This window comes from Cibotium barometz, chromosome 21 (assembly GCF_041138505.1).
Source record: "Cibotium barometz isolate CiBa-2024 chromosome 21, ASM4113850v1, whole genome shotgun sequence".
Taxonomy (NCBI): Eukaryota; Viridiplantae; Streptophyta; class Polypodiopsida; order Cyatheales; family Cibotiaceae; genus Cibotium; species Cibotium barometz.
The window spans coordinates 55285119-55301337 of record NC_141066.1 but is presented as its reverse complement, the minus strand read 5'-3'; the positions used below and the strand labels follow the sequence as shown (position 1 = coordinate 55301337).

The following is a 16219-nucleotide window of genomic DNA, read 5'->3' as shown; positions in this document are numbered from 1 at the left end:
TGTATATGCATCTGTATACTCCACAATCTCTTGCCCATATGTAAATGTGGAAGCTGATCGCCTAACCCACTGTGGCGTGGTGTTAAACACCATAACCTTGGTTTTGCCAAGGTTGACAGACAATCCACTATCATGTGCAAACTCATGTAAAGCATCCAGATGACGCTGCATACCCTCAGGGGAATCAGAGATCAACACAATATCATCAGCATATAACAATAGTGGGATCCATGTACCTGCTAGCTAGGCTCCTCTGTCCCCCAATCTCTCAATGTAGTCAGAAGCCTCATCCACATACATACCAAACAGTGAAGGAGATAACACGCAACCTTGCTTCACTCCTATAGTGGAGTGAACCAAAGTAGAGACCCCCTCTGGGGTGCGTACCTGTCCTGCAACTGATCTATATAAAGCCATAATCCATATGAGCTGTGTGGGTACCCCCATCTCCTGTAATCGCCTCATCAATCTGGCTCTGGGCACTGTATCAAATGCTTTGCGGAAGTCCACAAAGCTACAATAAATCCGTCGCCCATGCGACCTGCCCTCCTCAATAATGGCCCGGAGAGTCAAGATGTGGTCAAGAGTAGAGAAACCTCTCTTGAACCCTGCCTGTCCCTCTGCTCGAATGCCAACTCTCTCTGCCCGTCTACTCAACTGCTGCTCAAGAATGGATGCATACAATCGTGCTAGTGTGTGACCAATCATAATAGTGCGATAATTCCCTGGCTCCATAGGGTCCCTTGACTTGAAGATAGGCACAATGGTGGACCTACTCCAAGTCTCGGGTAAGCCTTCGCACATAGCACGATTGAACATCACTGCTACAAGCTCTGCCAGCATGTCTCTCGCATGAATAAAGTGCTCAGCGACCAATCCATCATGATCATATGCTCTCCCAGTCTTCATCCTATCAATGGCCTTCCTTACCATCTCTGCGGTAAAGAAAGTACATGTCTGTGGGCATGGTGCTGGCGGGTCAGGAAAAGGTGTCTGTCCAGGAACTGTATATAGAGATGCTGCATAACTACCCCAGACCTCTGTAGAAGTGATGGCCAAAGCAGGGGAGGACTCATGAAACAGACGCCAAGCCTCCCTCGAATCCTGGCTCAAGAACAGCTGGTATAATTTCTGCTCTAGCTGAGCAAGGCCGGCCCGCTTCTTCCTTCGCACAAGACGTCGGAAGGCAATACGTGACTGTCGGTGAGTAGTGACTCCCAGAGCAACCTCCCGTTGCAGTCGGGCTCTGGTCTCTCTGCACTCCTCATCATACCAGCTGTTCTGGGGCATACATCTAGAACGCTGTCTCTGTCCAGGCTGAGTATGTGGATATGCCTCTCTCGCTGCATCATGTAAAGTCTCTGTCAGTATATGGGTCAACTCCTCCAAAGGTCTCCCTGGCTCCTCTGTGTACAGACGTTTGTAAATCCCATCTGTGTAGACAGCATCAGTCTCTGAGGTAAAAGTATATCGAGTGTGATCTGCCCCTCGTGTCCTCTGAGCTGTGGTAAAGTGAAAAGAGATAGTCAATGTCAACAATGCATGATCCACTACTACCCCAATGGACCGAGATCCAACTGTGAAGTCCTCAATGCATGAAACAAAGCTGGGCATAGCCATAACATAATCCACTGTGCTAGCACCATGTCTATGTGGAAAGCAAGTAAATCCAGCTGCTGACGGAAACCTCTGCAAGCCATTAAGTATGGCCAACCCATGTGCAGTCCCCATATCTACCAAATATCTCCCATACTCTGTGCACTCCACATCCTGTGAGCGTCTGTCTAATCCCATATCCAGAGTGTCCAGCTCTCTCAGCATCTCCTCCGAGGTATCATAAAAGGCTGTCTGGCGGTTGCCCGTCCGGGCATTAAAGTCCCCTAACAGGATGATGTCTCCATTCCTAGAGAACTCCCATATGTCATCATCTAGCACAGAGAAAGGAGACTGCCCTCTAGGTGCTGCATATGTCGATGTACTAGGAGCAAAATAGCATATGGCAATATACAGGAATCTGCCTGTGTCGGCCCTCAGTCTCACCCACATATATCTGGCCTGATCATCTCTCCGAACGATGTGTAGAAGCGGTTGCAGCTCCTCCCTGAAAAGAACTGCCACCCCTCCTGATCCTCTACTATTGTGTACCGATCTCGTCCCTACTCTGCAAGCTGTCTCCCATCTGTATCCTGTCACCTGTGGCATCATCTGACCAGGAGCCTGGTGAGTCTCCGAGTAGAAGACTATATCTCTATCTCTAAAGCTGTCCTCAAAGGCACCTACATCAAGTCTGAGGGATCCATTGCAGTTCCAGGCTGCCAGCTTTAATTTGGTCCCATAGGTCTCGCACCGTCATGTAGAGCGTCGCTCCACGATGACCACCCTCCCTTCTCTATAAAATGCTATCTTTCCCTTTTCTCTTGCCGCTCTAATCTCTGGCATAACTTCCTTCATATGTGCAAGCTGTGAAAGAGTAAGATCATCACCAAGAAAAATGCATGTATTCTTTAAAGTGGGTCGTCTCTTCAAGAACTCCTTCTTCGCCTCAATAGAGGGGAAGCGAAGTATGAGAGCTCTTTCCTTTGATGTTTCCCCGTTGCCTCCGCTTTTTTTTGCCCACTCTCCAAGCTTTTGCGTGTGCCGGACTGTCAATCCCCATCAACACCATAAGCTCTTTCACCTCCTCTTCAACTTTATCCCTGTCTTTAAGGCCGGTAATCCTCACATGCAAAGCACGTGTACGTCTTCGTTGTTCCTCTTCCAAAGTCATGTTAATGATTGTAGGTGTAGGGGTTGTTATCTCCTTACCTTTACCCTTCTTGGCGACCTCTATCCACTTCTCCGCTTCATCCATCTTCTTTTGCGTCTTGGTGATGACTTCCACCCATGAGGAAGTCTTTGCTTCATGTTGCTTCTCTTCTTCCTTAATTGCCCGTACTTGTTCTTTGATAACCTTGAGCTCTTCTATCATTGATGGCTGAATTTCACCTTCTTCAAGTCCACCATTTGCCTTCGCCTCTGCAAGCTCCCTCTGAAGAGCTGAAATTACGCCTTTGAGCGTGTTGACTTCCCCGTGAAGGTCTTTGACTTCCGCTAAGAGATCCTCCTTCTCCTCTTTCCACCGCTTACCCTCATTGAATACCATTTGGAGAAAGTTGGCTTTCTCCTTCCACCATCCCTCCATCTCTGCCTTCCATTCCTTCATTTCCTTTTCCACATTTGTTATCCTCTTGTTTGTGACCATAAAGGTCGCCTTCATTGGGTTGCGCAAGGGGGAAGCCATGGAAGAAGCGAGAGAGAGAGAGAGTTATGCTGCTGCCTTGGGGGCCTGAGCAAGGGTGGGTGGGGAAAGGGGGGCCGACAGCCTAACGGATAGATAGACTGGCCATTGCCAGCAGAACTGTGCGGCGTACAGGGCAACAGGGGGGAGCGAAGCAGGCGGCGCTAACAGGGCGGCGGAAGCGGACAGGGCGGCGGCGGCGGCGAGCAGGGAGGGAAGGCGGCGGAAGCGAGCAGGCGAGAGGGGGTGACAGAAAGTTCGAACAGGGCGGGGGCGGCGAACAGCAGGCGGGAGGGGGAAGCGAAGCAGGCGACGCTAACAGGGCGGCGGAAGCGAGAGAGCGAGAGAGAGAGAGAGAGAGGACACGGTATTGGGTCCCAATTACCCTCTGTAAGGCCCCCACCACGGATGGTGTATTTGCTTTATTAGAATGATGAGAAATCTGAAAGAAAATACAGCAATCTTGGACCTCTTCTTGGCTGAGAAATCTCTGCCATTGACCTTCGCAGTCCTTCACCCCTTTGCATAAGCAAGCCCTTGGCTGTCTTGGCCCCTTGGATTGCTTGAGCACTTGGTGAATGATGAGATCATTGAATGGGATATCCACAATGTCTGGTTCCGCTTCGTCTTTGACCTCTGAAGGGGTTGGACCTGCATATGGCTTTAACCAACTGACATGGAATACATCGTGCATAGTCCAACTCGGAGGTAGCTTTAACTGCATAGACACCTCATTAATCTTTTTCCGGATGGGAAAAGGTCCAAAGCTCCTAAAAGACAACTTTGGGCATCGCTTGCCCACCTGTTTCAGTCTTTGCTTCATAATCCGAAGATAAACCCAATCTCCTTCCGAAAACTTCATATTCCTTCGGTCTTTATTGGCCTGTCGAGTGTAGGCCTCTTGCGCTTTAGCCAATCTGTCTTTTACTGACTCTAAGATCTCCTGGTAAGACTCCGTCACTCTGTTCGCCTCCGGTACTGAAGACGAAGTCTGGTTAACAACGACTGGAAAGGTCTTCCAAACGCTGCCTCATATGGAGTCCTACCAATAGCTGAAGAAAAAGAATCATTCAAAACAGCTTGAACTAAAGGTAAATACGATTCCCACTTACCTTGCTGATCGTGGACATAACAATTCATTACACCAAAGGCCAACTGGTTGTATATCTCTGTCTGGCCATCTGTCTGTGGGTGGAATGCACTGGAAAATTCAACTTAGTACCAAAGTTATCAAACAATGCCCTCCAAAAATGACTGGTAAACTTGGCATCTCGGTCTGACACTACGGTTCTAGGAATCCTGCCAATCGGGTACCAATGCCAAATGAATAACTGGGCAACATCCTTGGCGGTCACATTGGCCCTGCAAGGAATAAGCATAACAAATTTGCTAAACCTATCAACAATAGTTAAGCACTGCGTATTACCCTTACTCGGACTGGGAGGCAAATTCGTAACAAAGTCCATGGAAATGTCTTGGAAAGGACCCTCAGGAATTGACAAGGGCTGTAACAACCCTATCTTCTTTCCACGAGGAGCTTTGACCTTTTGACAAATGTCACAGCGTTGTACATATGTAAACACATCACGCCTTATCTTTGGCCAATAGTATTGCCGTTCTAATTTCTCCACACTCGAATTCATGCCCCTATGACCACCTTTAATGGCGTCATGGGCATCATGGAGAAGAGCTGCCCTGGACGACTTCATGACACACAGTCGGCCTTTGTAGAAAAGCCAACCATCGCGTATCAGAAAATGGCATGGTCCTGTGGCATCCAATGCCTGTTCCCACTGTGTACCGAATTCCTCGGAATCCGCGTACGTGTGCGTCATGTCCTCTAGTCCTGTACCAACAAGATCAAGTCTAGTGATCTGAATCGTAGACACTTGTCCCTTCCTGCTCAAAGCGTCGGCCACTGGATTGGCCTTTCCTGGAAGGTACTTAATCATACCACCGAACTGCGGGAATATCTGACTCCAGCGGTGTTGTCAATCACTCCACTGTGCACTTGGCATTGTCTGGATCCAACGTAATGCCTGATGGTCACTGCGAACCTCGAAGTCACGGCCATACAGAAAATGTTTCCAATGTTTCAAGGCCTGTATAACTGCTGGGAGTTCACAATCATAGACTGAGTAGTTCTTCTCGGCAGGTAGTAACTTACGAGACATGTAAGCTACTGGATGACCATTCTGTTGCAATACACCTCCAATGGCGATATTACTCGCATCGGTGATCACTTGAAATGGTTCGTCCCACGAGGCAAGTGCTAAACAAGGCGCTTCAGATAAAGCCACCTTGAGGTTCTGGAATGCCTCCAACGCTCGTGGAGTCATTCGAATCTTTTGCATTCTTGTTTTCACTCTCTTTAGCAGATCGGTGAGATCTGCCGAGAGGTCAGAAAACTTGTCGATGTGGGTGGAATATGCCTGGCATATACCCACAAATGATCTGATGTCATAGGCTGTCTGAGGTACTTCCCAATTGACAATCTCGGCCACTTTAGCCGGATCAAGTCGAATGCCTTCAGCACTAATTATATATCCCAAGTAGTGCACCTAGAACAGATAAAATTCTGACTTCTTTTCATTGACATAGAGCTCGTTGCTTTCCAACAACTTAAGGACTTTCTCCACATCAATGTCATGCTGCTCAACCGTAGCTGAAAATACTAGTATGTCGTCCAGAAATATGAACACACACTTTCCAATCAAATCCCGAAAGGCACGCATCATCATGCGGTTAAATGTAGCTGGGGCGTTCGTCAAGCCAAATGGCATGACCACAAATTCATAGTGGGCCCGTTTTGTACGGAAGGCTGTCTTGGGGATGTCCCCCTCCACAATCCGCATCTGGTGGTACCCACTCTTTAAATCTAGTTTCGAGAACACCTTTGCTCCATTCAGCCTCTCGAGAATATAGTCTCGAGAATATAGTCAATTCGAGGCATCGGGAATTTGCTCTTGATAGTCAGCTTGTTGAGTGCACGATAATCGACACACAAACGGGAAGACCCATCTTTTTTCTTGACAAATAAGATTGGCGCTGCAAATGGCGACACGCTGGGGCGGATGAAGCCAGATTGCAACAATTCTTGGAGTTGGCGGTCCAACTCCGATTCCATTGCCTTGGAAAGGCGATACGGAAACTTGCTCGGGGTTCCGAGCTTGGAAGGAGGTCTATCTTGTGGTCCTCTGGTCTCGACGGGGGAAGCTGGGGAGGGAGGCTGTCTCGAATAAAAATCTTTTGGAACTTTTCATGGAGAACCGAGTACTTCTCGGAAGCACTGGCCACCGTCTGGGCTGTCTGGATGTAAATCATTGCACATTGTGCGCCTTTCCTGACTGCTCGCTTAGCCTGTAAGTGGCTTATGAGCGGAAAGTTCGGAATTCCTGGCTCACACTTAATGGTCACTGGGGCGTTTGACACATTCTGATTGATCTCCAAACGTGTGCTTGTCCCACTTGACATCAAGAAGAAACTTGTGAAACCACTGAATACCCAGAATTATGTCTGCTCCTACAAGAGGGGCAACCATAAAATCACGCACAAACTCTATGCCCTGAATCACTAAATTAGCACCTAGAGCTTCATACTTGACGCTGGTTGTCATGCCTGTGCTAAAACCCTCAACCTGCTTGTCCACCGAAGTCAGCTTGAAACGGGCACGCCTAGCGGCCTGTTCCGTGACCACATCCTCCGTGCTGCCGCTGTCAAACAAGACAACGACTCTCTGGCCACCTATGTAGCCAAAGGACTTGAGCAATTCGTTGCGCTTATACTCCTAGTCATGGGCACCCTTCTGCTTATCTTCGAGCTCTCGGCTAATAATTGCTCCAACTGAAGCACCAGGGTTTGAAGAACTAGGGGTAGCCGCTGGGGTCTGTGTGGGAGCTGAGCTCACCACGGAAGCTGTGGAGACGGCGGCGGCGGGCTTTGGAGGCTTCTTAGGACAATCCCGAGAAGTATGTCCTTTTGTATGACAAAAGAAACATCTACCCTCCTTCTTGTACTGAGAAAGTTCCTCAGCACTTAACTTGCCACCTGTCTTGCCTGCCTCCGCTTTCTGGTCTGGAGTAAGCTTAGACGCATTGTTCGAGTTCTTGGAGCCAGAGGCTCCCGGGCTCTGTCCTGGGGAAGACCCCGTCTGGTTCTGGCTTTTGCCCCCCGAGGCGGTAGCCCTGGGAGAAGCCAGCTGGGAAGTCTTGGGCTTGCCACCATTATGTTTCATTTCTGCACTCTCCGCAAGCGAGAGTGCGTCCTCAAAGGTGGCTGGCCTAAACATTGAATTCGCGTGTCCAGGCCATACAAAAACTGCCCTTTCTTGTCCGTATCAGATAAGCCTAATTGCAGACATAACGTCGAAATTTTATTGGCAAATTGAAGGACTGGTTGCGCGTTCTGACGCGCTCCCCTGAACTCATCTTCGAGTCGTTCAAGGTAGTGGGGCGGTAGAAACCGCTGCTTAAGGTCGCGGACAAACTCGTCCCACACATAAGCTGCCATACCTGCTCTGGTGTGGGCATGAGCCCACTGAGTCCACCAAGGAATGGCCTCACCTTCCAAGTACCAACTGGCTAAGATCACTCTGTCAGTATCTGTTTTTCTAACTGCTGCAAAGTAAGCTTCAAATTGATGTAACCATGAATAAAGAGTTGTGGGATCGAGTTTACCATTATATTTACTGAAGTTCATTTTCTCGGAAAAATGATTCGAGGGCGCCACCAGTGTCAATCTGGCGTCCAAGGCTCTGAGGTAACGCTCGTGTTCCACGCGTTTGCAACTCAAGCAAAGAGCTTGGCTGCCGCTGTGACCCCGCGAGAGGGTCCCTGTGTCGAGGATTTGGTATCTAGGTTACGGAAGGAGAGGGAGGAGCAGATGGAAAACGCGACACTAAAGAGCAGGTACGCTCCTCCAGAGCCAAGATCCGCGCCTTCTGCTCATCCAACTTGGTTGTCTGTTTTGCGATTGCTCACATCATCTGCTGGAACATGTCTGTGACACTCAATTCTGGTGCCCTAGCTGGGCTGCCTGGTGCACTCTGGTCCCATGGTTCTTGGTCTCTCTCGTCGTCGAAGCTCACTATAGCATGAAAATGCAATTCCTTTCCGGAACGCAATCTGACCATCCACTATCTGTGTGGGAGACGTCCGGAGGCTTCCGGAGGCTAGAAACCAACCGTCCTTCGAGAGACAGGTATAAAATCTCTCTCTCTCTCTCTCTGGGGCCTATGGGACACAGACCAGGCCACTGACAGAGATACACATAGCAGTATGGAACTGTAATGGTTCACTATGGGTGCAGCCTGGACGACTGGAGCATGTTATGGTGGGGAGAGACATCATACTTCTGACAGAGACACATCAGAGCCCAGAGAGAGGGCTACCTCGAGTAGAGGGATTCCAGTGGGAGTCAGCATACAGGAGGACCACACGCCAGGGTACCTCGAGAGGGTCGGGGGGAGTAGCAGTCCTATTCAGACGGGAGCTACAGGGGAGACTGAGAGTGGTAGCACAGGATCCAGAGGCCAGATACATGTGGATCAGCTTACAGCTCTCACAGGACAGGCTTATATACATTGCTCTATGTTACTTTTCTCCATCAGGATCCTCCTATGTCATTACAGAGGACATGCCACAGGAGGAGGAGACAGGAGCCTCGCCATACACTTGTCTGTCAGAGGAGATTATGCATTATTCTACACTAGGGGAAGTATTTCTTACGGGCGACTTCAATGCCCACACACAGAGCAGACAGTGTGAGGTGTATGACTATGATGACATGGAGATCCTCCACCCTGTGGATCCAGAGGAGATAGGGGCTAGTCGGGCATCAGAGGACACTGGACCAGACAGAGGGCATTATGGGGACCACTTACTAGAGTTGGGAGCCAGGCATCGTCTCGTTATTTATAACGGGATGCTACAGTGGCCGGGATCAAGAGGGCTGACATGCTTCCCACATGGGGGTCATACACGGACCGGAGGCACGGTGGTAGACTACATTATGGGGTCTTTGGAGGCATCACAGCTTGTCACCTCATTCTCCATTCCACCTCGTCCTATTGGGGCAGATCATACATACTTGGCATTTTCACTAATCACCAGTATCACCAGCCCCCCATATACCGACGCCACACACTACCATCTACTTCACACATGACATGGCAGACATATACACTGGCAGAGTAGAGGATGGGCTCCTACTCATGGATCCCCTGGCATCTATGGATACCATTACAGCCCAGCTCGCATCACTCCTACACACGGCTGCATTACAGAGCTTCCCACATCGTGTACACTCAGGAGAGCCTGCGAGACCTGGGACTATGCCCCAGAACAGATGGTATGATGACGAGTGCAGAGCCCTATACTCACGACTCCGCATACAGAGAGCCTTGGGAGCCATCACAGAGCAGGAGTCGAGGAGAGAGATGAGGAGACTTACTCGCCGCAAAAGGCGGGCCTTTGCAGAGATACAGGAGCTAGAGATCTTTCATTTCTTCATGAGTAGAGATAGCCCTGTCTCATGGCGGCACTTCAGAGAGCCCCGGACCCCGACACCTATTGCAGACCCACAGACATGGCACACATATGCAGAGGGTCTATACCATGCCCCACAGCAGCCACCTATACCTCAGCCACAGGAGCCTCGACCTACCACAGCTAGCTTCTTTACCCACTCGATGGTACAGGAAGCTATCCGCCGCCTACAGCATGGACGGGCCGCCGACCATATGGGCCTGCAGGGTGAGCATCTCATATAAGCAGTAGATTCTTTAGCTCCTTTTCTTGCACACCTGTTTAACAGGGCACTAGCAGAGGGTTTGCCTGCGGAGTGGACGATGCACACCATTGTGCCGATTCACAAAACAGGGGATATGCTCGATCCGAGCAACTACAGGACGGTTATGGTTGGCCACGTGTTAGCCAAACTCTATGGTGCAGTGCTGGAGCAGGAGCTTAGCTTATATGCTGAGCGAGCAGGTTTACGCTCATCAGGGCAGGCAGGCTTCAGGAGAGCTTTCTCTACCACTGACCATGTATTCACTTTGAGATGTATGATTGATCAGGCCAGAGTGAGGAAGAGAAAGCTCTATTGCTGCTTTGTGGATTTCCGCAAGGCATTTGACACAGTACCACGAGAGAGGCTCTTTCAGCGCCGCAGTCTCTTGGCATACCAGCAGATATGACATGGGGCATCTATGCATTATATGAGCAGGTTTTTGGGCGAGTCAGATGTCCAGGAGGTATGTCCGAGACTATTGCTAGCACCATTGGTGTGAAGCAAGGATGCCCACTTTCCCCCACGCTATTTGGGTTATACATTGATGAGGTGGCTGACTTCATCACACGGGGAGGCGGAGATGGAGTTGATTTAGCAGGTACCTCAGTACATATTATGCTCTATGCTGATGATATTGTATTAGTGTCTGAGTCCCCAGGTGGTCTACAGCAGCATCTACATGCACTCCATGATTTCTGCACACAGAGGGGTCTTACTGTGAACCTTGGGAAAACCAAGGTTATGGTCTTTCATACATCGAGACAGGGCAGGAGTCAGCTGACATTCACTCTCGCAGGATGCCAGGTGGAGGTGGTGACATCATACGTGTACCCAGGGGTTACCTTCTCTGCAGCAGCCACACGCTTTACCATGGGTTCAGCAGCCAGAGCTAGATTGACACGGGGATATGCAGCATTGGCTATGCTAGAGAGACAGTGCCACCAGGCGCATTTTCAGGAGCCCCGGACGAAGGGGTGGCTATTTGACACATTAGTCACACCGGCATTGATGTATGGAGCAGCAGTATGGGCGCCAGGCCTTGCTACCCATTGGTGGACACAGATAGAGAGACCACAGGCCCTCATGATGGCACGCATGATACGCAGCAAACCGTCAGTACCTCATGACATTATCCGAGCAGAGTTTGCTGCGCCTCCTATGATGGTAGAGGCCATATTTCAGACTATATGCCTGCTAGACAGATTCAGAGAGATGCCACAGGACAAATTATCATACAGAGCTTTTCAGGCATCTAGACAGTTGGCTGAGGCAGGAGACAGAGGATCATGGTATGCACAGGTCACACATTGGTTCTCACAGCATGGCCTAGACATGGATCATCTACCACCATTCCAGTATGACAGGGATGCACCACATATCCGTCTCTCTCATAGTGAGAGGAACAGAGTATTGAGACAGGATCTATGGCAGCTCTATACACGAGAGACATGGATATCGCCTACACAGCCTCTTCCACCGAAGATGCTATACTACAGAGATCACTTCATGAGTATCACTGATGATGGATTTATAGAGAGGCCTAGATACATGGAGGGCTTTTTACCACACGGCTCCCGAGTGGCTATTGGTCAGCTCAGAGTTTCATCACACCGATTGGAGATTGAGACTGGCAGAGCAGCACGGATCCCCCGAGAGGAGAGGGTATGCAGATTGTGCAGAGAGGAGGTGGAGAGTGAGGAGCATTATGTATGCAGATGCAGAGCATATATAGCCATCAGAGAGAGATATCCCATTTTATTCAGAGAGCCACATTCCCTACGCCAGATCTTTGAGACAGCAGACCAGCGCATACTGGGGAGATACATTCTAGACATACAGCGCCACAGAGAGACATTATTACAGGCTCAGACAGCTCCAGAGGGGGGGCGACAGACACAGATTACTACATTTTTTCAGAGATCCATACCCCTCCCAGCCCCTACACGGCAGGGAATTACTCTCCAGAGAGCAGAGACACTTAGAGCCCGCAGGAGACAGAGGACACCTGGCTTTCGGACACCACGCCTATACCAGAGAGAGATGACAGAGATCAGAGCTCAGTTTCACAGAGAGGGTGCGGAGCGACTGGCTCGCTTCAGAGCACACCCAGGCATGTTCTTCAGGGAGCTGTGGACACCCCCTTCACTGATGTATACCATTTTATACCCCCAGTATGGTACAGGATGGAGCTAGCTAGGTTGCATATCATGATTGTATACTCCATGCATATCATGATTGTATACTCCATGCATATAGCTTTGCATTCTCCTAGTAATAGAGCTCCATCCCCTGCACACCCAGATTCAGCTTTTTTATTCAGTACTTTTTCATTTTGTTGGGATGACAGAGGATACCCCATACAGGTACTCCGATTTGTCTCATAGGCCGAGTTCGGTCTTTTGGAAGACGTTAATAAAATCTTTCTCTCTCTCTCTCTCTCTCTCTCTCTCTCTCTCTCTCTCTCTCTCTCGGATTTGACATTCCCAGCTCATAGCTCTCGTCTTTGTTTTCTTTTGTACCATGATAAGATTACATGGACACTATTATATCACTTATGGTCTCATAGACCCACTGTGTCTTTTAAGACATTTTTTAAAATCTGATCTAGGTGCATGAGCAGAGAGCTCTCATATCACCCTAATACATCCCTCATGGAGGGAACCTTTTGGTCTCATACGTCAGTCCACCGAAGATGCTATACTACAGAGATCACTTCATGAGTATCACTGATGATGGATTTATAGAGAGGCCTAGATACATGGAGGGGCTTTTTACCACACGGCTCTCGAGTGGCTATTGGTCAGCTTAGAGTTTCATCACACTGATTGGAGATTGAGACTGGCAGAGCAGCACGGATCCCCCGAGAGGAGAGGGTATGCAGATTGTGCACAGAGGAGGTGGAGAGTGAGGAGCATTATGTATGCAGATGCAGAGCATATACGGCCATCAGAGAGAGATATCCCATTTTATTCAGAGAGCCACATTCACTACGCCAGATCTTTGAGGCAGCAAGACCAGCGCATACGGGGGAGATTCATTCTAGACATACAGCGCCACAGAGAGACATTATTACAGGCTCAGACGGCTCCAGAGGGGGGGCGACAGACACAGATTACTACATTTTTTCAGAGATCCATCCCCCTCCCAGCCCCTACACGGCAGGGAATTACTCTCCAGAGAGCAGAGACACTTAGAGCCCGCAAGAGACAGAGGACACCTGGCTTTCGGACACCACGCCTATACCAGAGAGAGATGACAGAGATCAGAGCTCAGTTTCTGAGAGAGGGTGCGGAGCGACTGGCTCGCTTTAGAGCACACCCAGGCATGTTCTTCAGGGAGCTGTGGACACCCCCTTCACTGATGTATACCATTTTATACCCCCAGTATGGTACAGGATGGAGCTAGCTAGGTTGCATATCATGATTGTATACTCCATGCATGTAGCTTTGCATTCTCCTAGTAGTAGAGCTCCATCCCCTGCACACCAGTACTTTTTCATTTTGTTGGGATGACAGAGGATACCCCATATAGGTACTCCGATTTGTCTCATAGGCCGAGTTCGGTCTTTTGGAAGACGTTAATAAAATCTTTCTCTCTCTCTCTCTCTCTCTCTCTCTCTCTCTCTCTCTCTCTCTCATGCAATGCAATAGTTGGTCTCACCTCTTTTCTTAAGATACTCAATGCCTCTCCCACAAACTGCATCTTATCAAGATCTATTTTCTGCAAACATGATAAACCCTCTTCCGACCGAATTGGATGTTGAATGACTGGGCCTTTATTCTCGTCTATCTCAAAATCTATCCCAATTGCAGGTAAGGGTGTTAGTATGTCTGAAAATATAATAACTCCATCTGGTCGAAAAGCTTTCCATGGCTGTAGAGAAATTTCCACGATCAAATCTACTGTTTCTGACCTCTCCCGGAAACATGGATGTTTCTCAGCCAGCTTTCTGTAAGCAGCCATGTATCGCCCAGCCTGCCTCATCATCCATGCAGGTGGCCGTGGAACATTCTCTCCTTTTGCTGCCTGTACCAAAAGTGGATCTGCCATCACCATCTTTCAGAACTTGGGAATCAACAAGACTGAATAATTCATTCCACAAATCTTTATCATAACAATAGACAAGCTTTGACAAATAGCAAAAATTACATGTGGACCTTCCATTCAAGTATGTAGCACAAACAGTCCCATAAACTACCAAAACAAGCTGTTCTAGTCTCTAAAACAACTTCCAGCCTTGGCAATAATTACCAAGAGCACCAACATGATCTGACTCAGACTTTCCATTACAAATTTCCTCGATCTCGGCCTCATGACAGCGGGGCACATTCACAACAGCATTATGTACCTAGAGCTAATCCTCGAATTAGTGAGCCTAATCTAGCAGGGTTAGGGGACCATGGGATTAGGAGATAGCAAGCAGATACAGTGGGCTAAGGTTCAGAATTAATAAACTAGGCTACTGGCTATCTATAGCAGGTTAGCTATTTATAGCGGTAGTTATCACTATATAAGTTATGCCTTGGGTTATTATTCGTGTAGTCAGTTGTGCGGTGCACTTCTAATGGGTCCATGCCTAATCCTCGGATTAGCAAGCCTAATGCAGCACAATTAAGGGACCTTGGGATTAGGAGATAGCAAGCAAATACAGTGGGCTAAGGTTCAAAATTATTAAACTAGGCTACTTGCTATCTATAGCAGGTTAGCTATTTTATAGTGGCAATTATCGCCTTGGGTTATTGTTTGTGTAATCAGTTGTGTGGTGCACTTCTGATGGGTTGTGCCTAGACCAAAGTTTATACTCCTGTCATGGACATGGCAGATCACAAATAGCCTTGCCGAGGGCCCGGATGGTATGGGATGCCATCATGCCAGTGCTGACTGGTGTGTATCTGTGGAGTGGAACCTTGGCCCCTCACTCAGGGGTGGATCGAAGTACTAATCCTACAGTTGGGCGGTGAGCTTGCCTGCACCCCTTTTCTCCAATATTGTGTTGGACTATGTTTAGGAGATCTTGGTTAGATAGGCCTGGTAGGCCTCTTACAGAAGGGATCAAGATGAGCTCGATCGACGCACCAAACCATGTCAGATAGCAGTATATCTTGAGTGTGGACAACTCCCCCATGCACCCAAGGGGTACCATAGACAAATCACTACAGCTTCAGAGACAGCTCCAGTGCCATCATTGAGACAGCTCCAGATCAGGGAGATCCTTTAGCGGGTAGGAGTACTCTGCCACATGATGAAGACATGGATAGTATGTATTCTGAATATAATGATGACCCATGAATCAGCCATCATGATGTCCTTGAGACCTTTTGTACATGTAGAGCCGGGGCAGTACATGGCACATTTTGTTCTAGTTGAAGAGTGTCTTGTTTAGTAAGGAGCTTTTTCTTTCCATAGTCCCACTTTCAGGATTACATGTGCTACTTATGGTCACATTGAGCCTTTGGGTCTTTTATAGACATTAATCAATCTATCTCCCTCTCCCTCTCTCGAGCCACCTTCCCACGCCCAGCGAGGATCTCCAAAGCCTTCTACACTCTACCCCCATGCTTGATATCCTTGATGGCCCCCTCCTCCTACCGGGGGGTTAGTTTCATAGACTGTATGACGACGATGGTCTCATTTTGTATTATATGGCTCGGATTTGACATTCCCAGCTCATAACTCTAGTCTTTGTTTTCTTTTGTACCATGATGAGATTACATGGACACTATTGTATCACTTTTGGTCTCGGGTCTTTCTGAAGACATTTAACATAGCTTTCTTTCTCGTCCCCAATATAGGTGAGCCTCCTCCCCTAGCCTCTCCTCACGCAGTGCACTGCCACTTCCGCACCATGCGCATAGGCGCTAACCACTCTTTCCCGCCTTGCTATGCTCTATCCGCTGCCGCACTACGTGCATCTCTTACAGAAGGGATCAAGATGAGCTGGATCTACGCACTAGACCAAATGTCATATGGCAGTATTTCTTGAGTGCCAAACAGCTCCCCTATGCACTCAAGGGATACCGTATACAAATCAGAGCAGCTTCAGAGACAGCTCCACTGCCATCATTGAGGCAGCTCAACATCAGGGACATCCTCCAGCGAGCAAGAGTACTACCACATGATGAAGACATAGATAGTTTTGGGTATTTCAGAGCT

General features: G+C 48.8%; 1 protein-coding gene across 3 annotated transcripts in view; it reads right to left on the bottom strand.

The window, feature by feature from the left end:
* The window catches only part of HEME1 (Uroporphyrinogen decarboxylase), a 94325-nt gene that overhangs the window by 33748 nt on the left and 44358 nt on the right, over positions 1-16219 (bottom strand). For 2 of the 3 annotated variants that reach the window (XM_086816032.1, XM_086816033.1), the window contains exon 3: positions 13727-14092. In XM_086816032.1, the coding sequence (XP_086672158.1) occupies positions 13727-14092 (366 nt within the window). Of the gene's footprint in view, positions 1-13726; positions 14110-16219 lie in introns of all 3 variants that reach the window. The other variant, XM_086816031.1, reaches the window with a different exon arrangement.